The sequence below is a fragment of the Macaca nemestrina genome, chromosome 6, assembly GCF_043159975.1.
Source record: "Macaca nemestrina isolate mMacNem1 chromosome 6, mMacNem.hap1, whole genome shotgun sequence".
Taxonomy (NCBI): domain Eukaryota; kingdom Metazoa; phylum Chordata; class Mammalia; order Primates; family Cercopithecidae; genus Macaca; species Macaca nemestrina.
Genome location: NC_092130.1, coordinates 98,735,387 through 98,747,788, shown reverse-complemented (window position 1 = coordinate 98,747,788; position 12,402 = coordinate 98,735,387). Strand labels below are relative to the sequence as shown.

Genomic DNA, 12,402 nt, shown 5'->3' with positions numbered 1-12,402 from the left:
TCGGGAGGCTGAGGCAGGAGAATCACTTGAACCAGGGAGGCAGAGGTTGTAGTGAGCCAAGATCGTGCCACTGCACTCCAACCTGGACAACAGAGTGAGACCCTGTTTCCACAAAAAAAGTAGGTTTAAAATACCTATCCTTAAAATTCTACAATCCAGTGATGCATTGCTTAACAATGTTCTGAAAAATGCGTTGTTGGACAATTTCATTGTTGTGCAAACACCACAGAGTGCACTTACACAAACCTACATGGTATAGCCTACTACACACCTAGGATATATGATAAAGACCAGGGGTCTACACACCTAGGATATATGATATACCCCAGGGGTTGGAACCAGGCCACACAGCAGGTGGTGAGCAGTCGACAAGCGAGCAAAGCTTCATCTGTATTTACAGCTGCTCCTCATTGCTTGCATTACCCCCTGAGCTCTGCCTGCTGTCAGATCAACAGCAGCATTAGATTGTCACAGGATTGCGAACCCTATTGTAAACAGCACACAAGAGGGATCTGGGCTGCGTGCTCCTTATGAGAATCTAATGCCTGATGATCTGTCACTGTCTCCTATCACACCCCAGATGGGACAATCTAGTTGTAAGAAAACAAGCTCAGGGCTCCCACTGATTCTACATTATGGTGAGTTATATAATTATTTCATTATATATTACAATGTAATAATAGAAATAAAGTGCACAATAAATGTAATGCTTCTGAATCATCCTGAAGCCATCCTACCCACCCAGGGTCCAGGGAAAAATTGTCTTCCACAATACTGGTCCCTGGTGCCAAAAAGGTTGGGGACTACTGATATGGCCTATTGCTCCTAGGCTACAAATCTGTACAGCATGTTACTGTACTCAATACTGTAGATAACTATAACACAGTGGTAGGTAGTTGTGTATCTAAACATAGAAAAAGCACAGTAAAAATACAGTGTTATAATCATATGGGACCACTGTCATATATGCCAAGAAATGCAAGTTGGAAAAAAACTAAAATGAAATTTTAAAATGTTTCTAGTTAACCCAAAAAAGGAATAGGAAAAAGAAAAAAATAAAAGAGACAAAGAGAAAAGAAAAATAGTAGACTCAAATCTAAGTAGATCAATAATTAAATTAAGCGTTAGCAAAATAGACACTCCAATTAAAAGGAAGAGATTGACACACAGGATGTAGGGAAAGCTGCAACTATATGCTGTCAACAACAGATGCACACTAGATATAGGCAGACAAGCTGAAAGCAAATGAATAAAAATGATATGAGAAGGTTGGAGTGGCAATACTAATAACAAATCAAATATGCTTTAAGACAAAACATATTAACAAAAATAAAGGATTTATTTTATAATAAAAAGGTCAATTCATCAGGAAAACCCAAAAAGAGTTATGCCTAATAGGAGTACTTTTAAAAATAAGCAAAAAATACTAAATTAAGGGGAAAAATAAAACATTCCAGAATCAGCCCAGGAGCGATGGCTCATGCCTGTACTCCCAGCACTTTGGGAGGCCAAAGTTGGCAGACTGCTTGAGCCTGGGAGTTCGAAACCAGCCTGGGCAACATGGTGAAGCCTTGTCTCTGCTAAAAATGCGAAAATTAGCTGGATGTGGTGGCATGCACCGGTAGTCCCAGCTACTTGGGAGGCTGAGGAAGGAGGATCACCTAAAACCCAAGAGGTCAAGGCTACAGTAAGCCACGACCATGCCACTGCATTCCAGCCTGAGAGATAAGAAAGAAACCCTGCCTCAAAAAAAAAAAAAAAAAAAAAAAAAAAAGGCCGGGCACAGTTGGTCACGCCTGTAATCCTAGCACTTTGGGAGGCTGATGCAGGTGAATTGCTTGAGCTCAGGAGTTAGAGACTAGCCTAGGCCACATGGCAAAACTCTGTCTCTACAAAAAATAAAAATAAAAAACTAGCCAAGCATGGTTGTACATGCCTGTAGTCCCAGCTACTTGAGGGGCTGAGGTGGGAGGGTCGCTTGAACCCAGGAGGTCGAGGCTGTAGTGAGTCAAGATCACACCACTGCACTCCAGCCTGGGTGACAAAATGAGACCCTGTCTCAATAAAAAAGCAAAAAAAATCAAAATCATGATTGGGAGATTTAAAATCCCTCTCTCACCAACACTATCGATCACATTTAGTAAAGTAATATTTTAAAAGCATTAGCTCCAAAATGTTTTCTCTCTTTTTCTCTGGTTGGTTTTGCTGGCAAGAATACTTTGAATATTTAAAATCATCAAACAAAACAGAAACAACTTCACTAGCAAAAAATGACCATACTGTGCACAAAAAATAAAATCGTAACTACAAAATTAGCGAACCCTCTGAAATCACACACCCATCCTCCTTCCACTCTCACACTTGCCCGTGCAAAAATGTTTGTGCACTTTCTCTCTCTGTTACCATAACCACATTCCCTGGATTAGAATGTTTCTGTTATTTGTTAATGAGCTTCGTCATCTGCCAATAAAATGGCAAACAAATAGCAGCAGTAACACATTTTTAATTTCATGGTGAGGGAAAAGCTTTAAAGCTTTAAACTGAGAAAAATTTATCAATTAACCAGGCTTTTTCAATTAATTTATCAATTAACCAGGGTGGAGAGGAGAATGTAATCTTAATACTAGACTATATCAGTCTAGCTTACAGAAAATAGCATTTTACTGGGACATGTTCATTCAATAAATCCACATATATGTACTGAGTGCTTAGTACATGTCATGAGTAGTCTAAGAAACTTGGGAAATATTCTTGGGTTCAGTCCTAGAAGTCCCAAAGAGCCCCACATCATCAAGGTCTGGATATACCCGACCAGGTCGTTTTCACTGGACATATGCTATCTTAAAATTCAGTCCCTGGAACACAATTTAAACTAAACGGGCCTCTAGGAACAGGTGAAAACTCAACAACTTACCATTGTTCAGTCAGGTGAATCAATCTGTTTTGCTTTTCATATTCTCTACCAAAACTCCAAAGCTAGGATTGTGTCTACTTTTTGTTCGATCTTACCTACATTTAAAATTAAGGACATTTTAATCATAACAAAAATCTAGTGATACTTAAGTACCTTATGTTGCATTACACTACATGAAAAGTGTATGGTCCCATGAAAACAAAAGGAATCATAAAAATTATAGATCAAAACAGTACCTCAATATTTTTACTGGCCACATTCTTCACAACAGCAGGAAACAGTTCAGATGCATTTTTCCCTTTTGCAATCATCTGAAGAGTATACAAAACAGACAATATAGGAAATTCTATATATATTAAATATTTAGAAGATTATGTCAACAAATAAGCTATATAATTAACAGCTGAACTCTTTTTGAATCACCTTACCTCAACTATTTACAGCAAATAATAAACACTCTCTTGTATAGCAATATAAATACACAAATACATAGACACAATAAAGAAGAAATATTTAGTAATTTAAGATATGCATTTAAATATTTTAATAGTTTTCTCTGGCTAACTGGGTTGTAAGTAATTTTTTTTTTAAATTTTTTTAGACAGATCCTACTCTGTCACCCAGGCTGGAGTGCAGTGGCTCAATCACAGCTCACTGCAGCCTCGACCTTCCAGGTTCAAGTGATCCCCCTCCTCAGCCGTCTGAGTAGCTGAGGCTACAGGCATGTGTCATCATGCCTGGCTAATTTTCAAATTTTTTTTGTAGAGACAGGGTACCACTATGTTGCCCAGGCTGGGTAAAAGCTTTCTAAAAATATTTTTGCTATTGTCTATTTTCCAGGATCTGACATTAAAGATGTACTGCATTTGCAATGGGGGAGTTGAGGGAGGGATGAATGTTACTTCGAATCAACTACTTATGTGACCCTTGGCTTTCTTTTCATAGGTTACCCTACTTCTGCAACCATTGCTTTTCAAAGTTTCCTTCACAAAACATTCTTCCTCTGCCCACTAAAGTTCTGTGCACCACCATCTTTTCAGCCTACACTGTTCTACAATCTCTGAAACTCCTAAGATTTCATTCACCATTAGGACTAACTCTCACCTCTATATGCGAGTGTAAATTCCCCAAAACTGTAGCCCTAATCCAGCCTGAGTTCTAAATCTCTAACTAGACATCATTAGCTGGCTCTCATACCAAACTTGCTATGTCTAAAGCCAAATTCATCCTTCATGATAAAATGACATTCATGAGAGAATTTCCTATTTCCACAGTTCTCCTAGACACTAAAAACCACAGAATTACCCTGGTCTCGTCTCACTTCTACACAGTAACTAGGTCCTGCTAATACTTCTCACAACACTTATGTTAATCCCTTCCACTGCTATTATCCTAACACAGGTCAGTATCACCTCACAGAGAACTTTTCAGTCTCCTCTTTCTATCCATAATGTACATCACTGACAGTTTAATATGCTTAAAACACTACTTTGTACATGTCAGCCCCCCTAAAAGCTTTCAAAAGCTTCTGTCTAGAGTTCAAACGATTTTATGTAATATTCATATATTTTCACAATGTACACTAACATCCCTTCTTAAGCTCTCTGACCTAAGGCCCTATTAAATTGACCTTACTCACTACTAGAACATTCTCTGGCTGCCCCACAATGCCTCTGCTCAGATCATGGCCCCAGCTTTCTAAGTTCTACCCTTCTGTCTAAAGCATCATCAAATTCTACTCCTTCTCCCTTGCTAGAGCCATCTCCTGACACCTGGCCCACTGTGTCATCCATTCCTAATTTCTTTCAGAATTTTTTTTTTTTTTTAAAGACAAAATCTCACCCTGTCGCCCAGGCTGGAATGCAGTGGCACAATCTTGGCTCACTGCAACCTCCGCCTCCTGAATTCAAGCGATTCTCCTGCCTCAGTTTTCCAAGTAGCTGGTATTACAGGCACCTGATGCCACCACTGGCTAATTTTCGTATTTTTAGTAGAGATGGGGTTTCGCCATGTTGACCAGGCTGGTCTTGAACTCCTGACCTCAAGTGATCCACTCCCCTCAGCCTCCCAAAGTGCTGGAATTACAGATATGAGCCACCATGTGCAGCCTCCTCTAGAATATTTTAATCTACACTTATTATTTGGAATTTCCTGTGCACTATCTTACATTTCTATTTATTTTAGTTTTATATCTATCTGTATTCCCATTTTGTCTTTCTCATTCTCAGATTATAACTTTATGTCTTTTAAAAGTCCAGACTTTGGTAACCACAAAATAAAGTTCAAACTATAGAGCAACTTGGGGGAAAGGGATTCCTTATGAATTACACACCATATCTAACAAACTACCTTTAAAAAGGTATTGGCTTTATTAATTTACAACACATGTTATATAAATATTATATGATATTTTTAGCATTATAATCCCCGTTAGCAATTTCTTATATGCCCTTTCTAAATGATAGCCTTAAAATATTCTTGAATACAAGCTAGTCTTTTTATATTCTATTTCCTTACCTGTGACACTCTTTTGATTTGAGTATTTTGTGAAACCTGCTGAGCATTTTGGAGGGTTTACAAAATACTGAAGCTAAGACATCTTTCTATGATTTGTACACCTCTCTCCATTTTCTCATCTTTGAAATAAGAGAGGGATTAATGTTCTGTAGGACCCCTGCCATTAATTAATTAATTAATTCATTCATTCAATGATTACCTAAAGTCAGACATCCTGTCCTATGGTATCCTACTCCATGACTATCTAACTTTATTCTGCAGAATGTTATTCAAATATGAGGAAGGAAAAAAACACCACAATCAAATTCACTCAACAAATATGTGCTGAGAGGATACTTTCTAGCAGGGACTATCCTAGGTCTTAGGGATCCAACCATAACCAATACAAAGTCCTTGCCCATGTGGTGGTTACATTCTAATGGGGCGAAGGTCAATAAACAATAATAGTGAGGTGGCAATAGACTACTGTGGAGAAAAATAAAGCAGTATCGGGGGATGAGAAGTGCTGAGGTGGAGGTGAGAGTTGCTCTTTTATATAAGGTGGTCAGAAAAGGCCTTCCTTTAGGCAGGGATGCAAAGGAAGAGAGAAGGGGATCCATGTGACTAGCTAGGGAAACAATGGTTTAGGCATGGCATGTGCCAGGAATAGGAGGCCAGGAGAGTCAGACTGGAGTAAGTGTGGGGAAGAATGATGACAGATAAGGTCAGAAATGTATAAACTACTGTAAAACGAATTGCCTTTTACTATGACTGAAGCAGGAGACCAATGGAGAGTTGTGAGCAGAGGAAAGACATCATTAAATATTTAGCAATGACTCATATTTTAAAAGGATCTTTCTGGCTGCGATGTGAAAAATAGACCAGAAGATATGATAGCATGGAAAACAGAAGGCTACTGCAATTATACAGAGCAAAGATAGTGACCATAGTGAGAATGGGCTAGATTTGGGATTTATTCTGAAAATAGATTATATATGATATAAGAAAGAAGGGACATGAATTAAGAAGAACAACTGCCTGTAATTCCAGCACTTTGGGAGGCCGAGGCAGGCAGATTACGTGAGGCCAGGAGTTTGTGACCAGCCTGGCCAACATGGTGAAACCCCATTTCTACTAAAAACACACACATACACACGCAAACACAAAATTAGCCAGGCATGGTGGCAGACACCTGTAATCCCAGTTACTTGGGAGGCTGAGGCAGGAGAATCACTTGAACCTGGGAGCCAGAGGTTGCAGTGAGCCGAGATCACGCCACTGCACTCCAGCCTGCATAACAGAATGAGACTCCATCTCAAAAAAAAAAAAAAAAAAAAAAAAAAAAAAAAGAAGGACTACAAATGACGAACAGGAGAAATGGAATTGCCATTAACCATGATGAGAAAGACTAGGGAAGAAGCAGGTATTTGGGGAGATGAGTAATCCAGAGTTTGGTTTCAGATATGCTGAGAAGCCAGCTGAATATATGGGAATAAAGGCTACAGAATACAAGAGATAGCACTGGTTAGCAATATGCATTTGGAAAGGGATGAGATCACTACAGGAGGACAGACAGACAGGGAAGTAGACTGAGGGACAAGACATAGTACAATCCTAAAAGTAGAGATTGTGGCCAAGCGTGGTGGCTCACGCCTGTCATCCCAGCACTTTGGGAGGCCAAGGTGGGCAGATCACAAGGTCAGGAGATGGAGACCATCCTGGCCAACATGGTGAAACCCCATCTCTACTAAAAATACAAAAATTAGCTGGGTGTGGTGGTGCGTGCCTGTAATCCCAGCTACTCAGGAGGTTGAGGCACAAGAATCGCTTGAACCCAGGAGGAAAAGGTTATAGTGAGCCAAGATCGCACCATTGCATTCCAGCCTGGCGACAGAGCGAGACAATGTCTCAAAAAAAAAAAAAAATGTAGAAATTGTGGAGTGTTGGGAACCAGTCTCAACACCACCCATAGGGCACCTAAAGTCCGGTGGAGACAAAGGATTGAGAAGAGACAAGTAAAGAGTAAAGGTCAGGAGCCAGGGGGCCACTTGTACTTTTGGAGGCTGCAAAAGACTCAGAGCTCTGGTCTCCACACTGTTGAGTACAGTCACTTAGATCTGAGAAGCAGATGTTCAGGGAGAAACAGTGAAAGGGAGGCAATGCGTCATAGGTGTAATCTATAGCAATAGTGGTTTAAATGAACCTCCTTTGTGCTCAAAGAACATATCTTTAACTTATCGGAGAGTAGCTAGTGGGAGCGGGCTTAACTAGGAGTCTGCACGTCTGTTCACATTCCAGTGTTTCAAAGGAGTGTCTTTCTCCTTGAACACAGTGTTTACAGATAAGAAAGCAGGTCTCACTCTGAGCATGGGAACATGATGGCAATTAGGAGACTTTCCTCCTCAGAGGCCTCTTGCGGTTTTCCACAACTTATTGTCCCATATTTTTATGGCCAGTTTATACAGGCACCCCCACAAGCCCTTTTCCCACAAGCCCTCTTCCCAACATGGAGAAAGGAAGAAACCAGCAAAGAAGCTTTAAGACTCCTTGAAGCTCAGCAAAGAAGCTCTAAGACTCCTTGAAGCTCAGTCCTTCTCAGTATTCCTCCCTATCCACTCAGATAACATACTTCTCCCACCCTTCCCCCTTCTGCTTCAGGTGAAAACCCTGTTCCTGGTGTCCCCTTGTACTCTTTTTTTTTTTTTTTTTTTTTTGAGACGGAGTCTCGCTCTGTCACCCAGGCTGGGGTGCTGTGGCCGGATCTCTGCTCACTGCAAGCTCCGCCTCCCGGGTTTACGCCATTCTCCTGGCTCAGCCTCCCGAGTAGCTGGGACTACAGGCGCTCGCCACCTCGCCCGGCTAGTTTTTTGTACTTTTTAGTAGAGACGGGGTTTCACCGTGTTAGCCAGGATGGTCTCGATCTCCTGACCTCGTGATCCGCCCGTCTTGGCCTCCCAAAGTGCTGGGATTACAGGCTTGAGCCACCGCGCCCGGCCCCCTTGTACTCTTTTACCCAGAACAAGGAGCATAGGAATTGAGGGGAGTCAAATTTGGGCCCTGCAGGAAAAGTAAGGTTCACAGGTGGAAAGCACAGGAAAATATGTCCTTTTTTTATTTTATTTGGTTGAAGTTCCTGATATTTGAAAAAGCTGCAGTACCAGCGATTCTGCCCTTTGAAGGTGACTCTCTAGATAAAAGGTGAGAAAGGAAGACAAGTTTTCAGGTAAAAGGTGAAAGTCATGTTTAGGGAGCAGCTGGGCAAAGTTGAGGAGATAACACAAGGTCATTTGTAGCTCTAAACTCTCCTAGGTTCTAATCATGCCCTCTGCTAAGCTCTTAGATAGCTTCTACCCAAGGTAAAGATGGAATTCCAGAGTCCCCAAAGAACATTCACTGGTTGCAGGCATCTAATTAAAAGAGTGATTAGTTTCTGATACCTGTTCTCTAACTTCACACATTTGACTTTTACTTGTTTTTCATTCTTCAACCTTTGGTGGCCTCAGCCCCAACATCAATGTTTCACTTACAATGGGTATAGCCTAACAGCACTGTATTTTGGGAAATTTGATTGATATACTCTCCATCCAATCCTCTACGTTCATGAGGGAGATGGACATAACTTAATTTTTTCATAATGTCTTTGTCTAGTTTTCAGACCAGGATAGCACTGAACTCATAAATTGAATTTAGAAGTATTTTCTCATATTCTATATTCTGGAAGAGCTTATGTAGAACTGAATGTTCCCTGTTGAAATTTTTTTAATGAAAACTTCAATTACTTTATTAGATATAGGACTATTCAGATAATCTAGTTCTTCTGGAGTAAACGTCATAACTTATCTTTCAAGGACTTTGCTCATTTCAACAAAGTAGTCAAATTTATGGGGCTAATGATGCCTGAAATATTCCCTAATTGTCCCTTAAATGTCAACAGAGTCTTGCATTTCTGATATTGATAATTTGTCCTCTATTTTTTCTTGGTCACTCTGTCTATAGATTTATCAATTTTATCAATCTTTTCCAAGGACTAGTTTTTCATTTCACTGATTTTACTCTACTGTTTTTCTCTAGTCAATCTCATTGATTTCTACTCTACCTTATTATTTCTTTCTTTAGTTTCAATTTGAGTTTAATTTGCTCTTCTATTTCTGCTGTTAAGGTAGATGCTCAGAGTACTGATTGGAAATATTTCTTTTCAAACATAAGCTTTTATTACTATAAATTTCCTTGTAAGTACTGTTTTACCTAAATCCTCCAAACTTTGATATGTGGTTTTTCAATTTCATCCTAATTTCCTTGTGACTTTTACTTTTGACTCATGAATCATTTCATCATTTCTAATTTTCAAATATTTAAAAAATGTTTTGATCTCTTCCAATGACTGTGTTTAGTTTAATTCTATATGGTCAGATAACATACTTTGCATACTTTTAATTCTTTTAAGTTTGTTAAGATTGTGTTTTATTGCCCAAAATGTAGTCTATCTAACACATAAAAAGAATGTATATTTCGCTACTGTTGGGTAGAGTGCTCTATAAATGTCAATTAGGTCATATAAGTTGATATTATTCTAGTCTTAAATTTCCTTATTGGTTTTCTATCTCCCTATTCTACTGATTTTTAAGAGAAAAGCACTTACATCTCTAACTATAATTGTGAATTTGTCCATCTTTCTTTTCAGTTCTAACAGGTTTTTTTTTTTAACTCCATTTTTGAAGCTCTGTTGTTAGACACATTTAAGATTATTATGTCTTTTTAGGAAAATGACTCTTATTGTTATGTTCTTTATCCTAATCATACTATTTGTTCAAAAGTTTACCTCTCTGATATTAATAGATTTGAGCTTTTTTTGGTTAGTGTTTGTATGGTATGCATTTTTCCTTCCTTATAACTTATGTCATTATATTAAAAGTGGGTTTCTCACAAAGATCACAGTTATATCTTCATATTTTTATCCAATATGAAGATCTCTTTTAATTGGTAACATCAGACCACTAACATGTAATAGAATTATTAACATGGTTAATTCAGGTCTACCATTTTAGTATCTGTTTTCTGTTTATTCCCTGTGTTTTCTGTTCTCCTACTTGCTCTTTCCTCTTTTCCTTAGAAAATTTTTAGTATTTCCTATTTGATATTAACTTTCTGCCTATATCTTTTTATATAATTTACTGGTTCCTCATAAAAATGCGTCATAGGTGTAATCTATAGCAATAGCAGTTTAAATGAATCTCCTTTGTGCTCAAACAGCGTATCTTTAACTTTTCGGATTATCAGATACATAGGTAGATAAACAGATATATAAATACATAGATATAGATATAGCAAACCTTACACAGTCTTCTTAGAGTTAACACTGTACCAGCAAGAAAAATGCAGAAACTGGTAGGGCATGGTGGCTCACGCCTGTAATCCCAGCACTTTGGGAGGCTGAGGCAGGCAGATCACAAGGTCAGGAGTCCGAGACCAGCCTGGCCAATATGGTGAAACCCCATCTCTACTAAAAACACAAAAATTAGCCAGGTGTGGTGGTGCGCACCTGTAGTAGTCCCAGCTACTTGGGAGGCTGAGGCAGAAGAATCACTTGAACCCAGGAGGCGGAGGTTGCAGTGAGCCGAGATCATGCCACTGCACTCCAGCCTGGGCAACAGAGCAAGACTCCGTCCCCAAAAAAAAAAGAAACACAAAGAAAAATGCAGAAACACTGCAACCACATAGGCCCTTTTATTTCCACCTCCCCACTAGCTTTTATGTTTAGCCATCATATATATTATATTTATACCCATATAAAAAACCTCTCAGATAGTGGGATAACTCAGGAATAAAATTAGTCCTTTATATGTATGTATCATTTGGATTGGTCCCCCTAAATATTCATCTAGTATTATTTCCCTTCAGCCTACAGAACGTCCATTAACATTTCATTAAAGCAAACATGTTAGAAATGGATACTCTTGGTCTTTATTTCATCTTCATTCTTGAAGGATATTTTCAATGGATATAGAGTTCTGGGTTAACAGTTTTCTTTCAGTACTTGAAACATGTTGTTCCACTGTCTTCTGGTTGCCATGACTTCTGATGAGAAATCTGCACTTATTCAAATTATTGTTGCCCTGTATGTATCATTTTTTCCAGCTACTTTTAAGACTTTATTTTTGGTTTTCAACTGTTTAATTACTGTGTTTATGTATGGTTTTCTTTCAGTTTCTCCTAACTGGCATTCACTGAGCTTCTTTCACCTATAAATTTGTATCTTGGCCGGGCACAGTGGCTCACGTCTGTAATTCCAGCACTTTGGGAGGCTGAGGAGGGCGGATTACCTGAGGTCAGGAGTTCGAGACCAGCCTGACCAACATGGCAAAACCTCGTTTCCACTAAAAGAACAAAAATTAGCTGGGCGTGGTGGGCGGGGAAGGTGCTTGTCATCCCAGCTACTCAGAAGACTAAAGCAGCAGCTTGAACCCCGGAGGCGGAGGTTGCAGTGAGCCAAGCGAGACTCCGTTTCAAAAATAAAAATAAAAATTGTATCTTTCATCAAATTTCAGAAGTTTTCCACCATTATTTCTTCAAATATTCTTTCCTACTCCAATCTCTTTCTCCTCTCCTGGTGTTCTAATGAGGCATACGTTAGATCTTTGGAATGAACCAACAAAACTCCAAGGCTCTGTTCATTTCTTTTCAATCTCTGTTCTTCAGAATGATTTTTTTTTTTTTTTTTTTTTTTTTTTTTGAGACAGAGTCTTGCTGTGTCGCACAGGCTAGACTGCAATGGTGCCATGCTGGCTCACTGCAGCCTCAACCTCTTGGGCGCAAGTGGTGTTTCTGCCTCAGTTTCCTGTGTAGCTGACACCACAGGCACCCTCCACCACACCTGGCTAATTTTTTGGTATTTCTGTAGAGACAGGGTCTCACTTTGTTGCCCAGGCTGGTCTCGGAACTCCTCGAGACTCACATAATCCTCAGCCTCCTGAAGTGTTGGGATTACAGGCATG

At 39.3% G+C, this 12,402-nt stretch overlaps 1 protein-coding gene across 5 annotated transcripts in view; it reads right to left on the bottom strand.

Moving 5' to 3' along the window:
* The window catches only part of LOC105475102 (adaptor related protein complex 3 subunit beta 1), a 300,089-nt gene that overhangs the window by 238,932 nt on the left and 48,755 nt on the right, over positions 1 to 12,402 (bottom strand). For all 5 annotated transcript variants that reach the window (XR_011624903.1, XM_071098787.1, XM_071098786.1 and 2 more), the window contains exon 3: positions 3,151 to 3,225. Coding sequence is in view for 4 of the 5 variants with exons in the window: in XM_071098787.1 (XP_070954888.1) it covers positions 3,151 to 3,225 (75 nt within the window). In the remaining variant the exon portion in view is untranslated. The remainder of the gene's footprint in view (positions 1 to 3,150; positions 3,226 to 12,402) is intronic.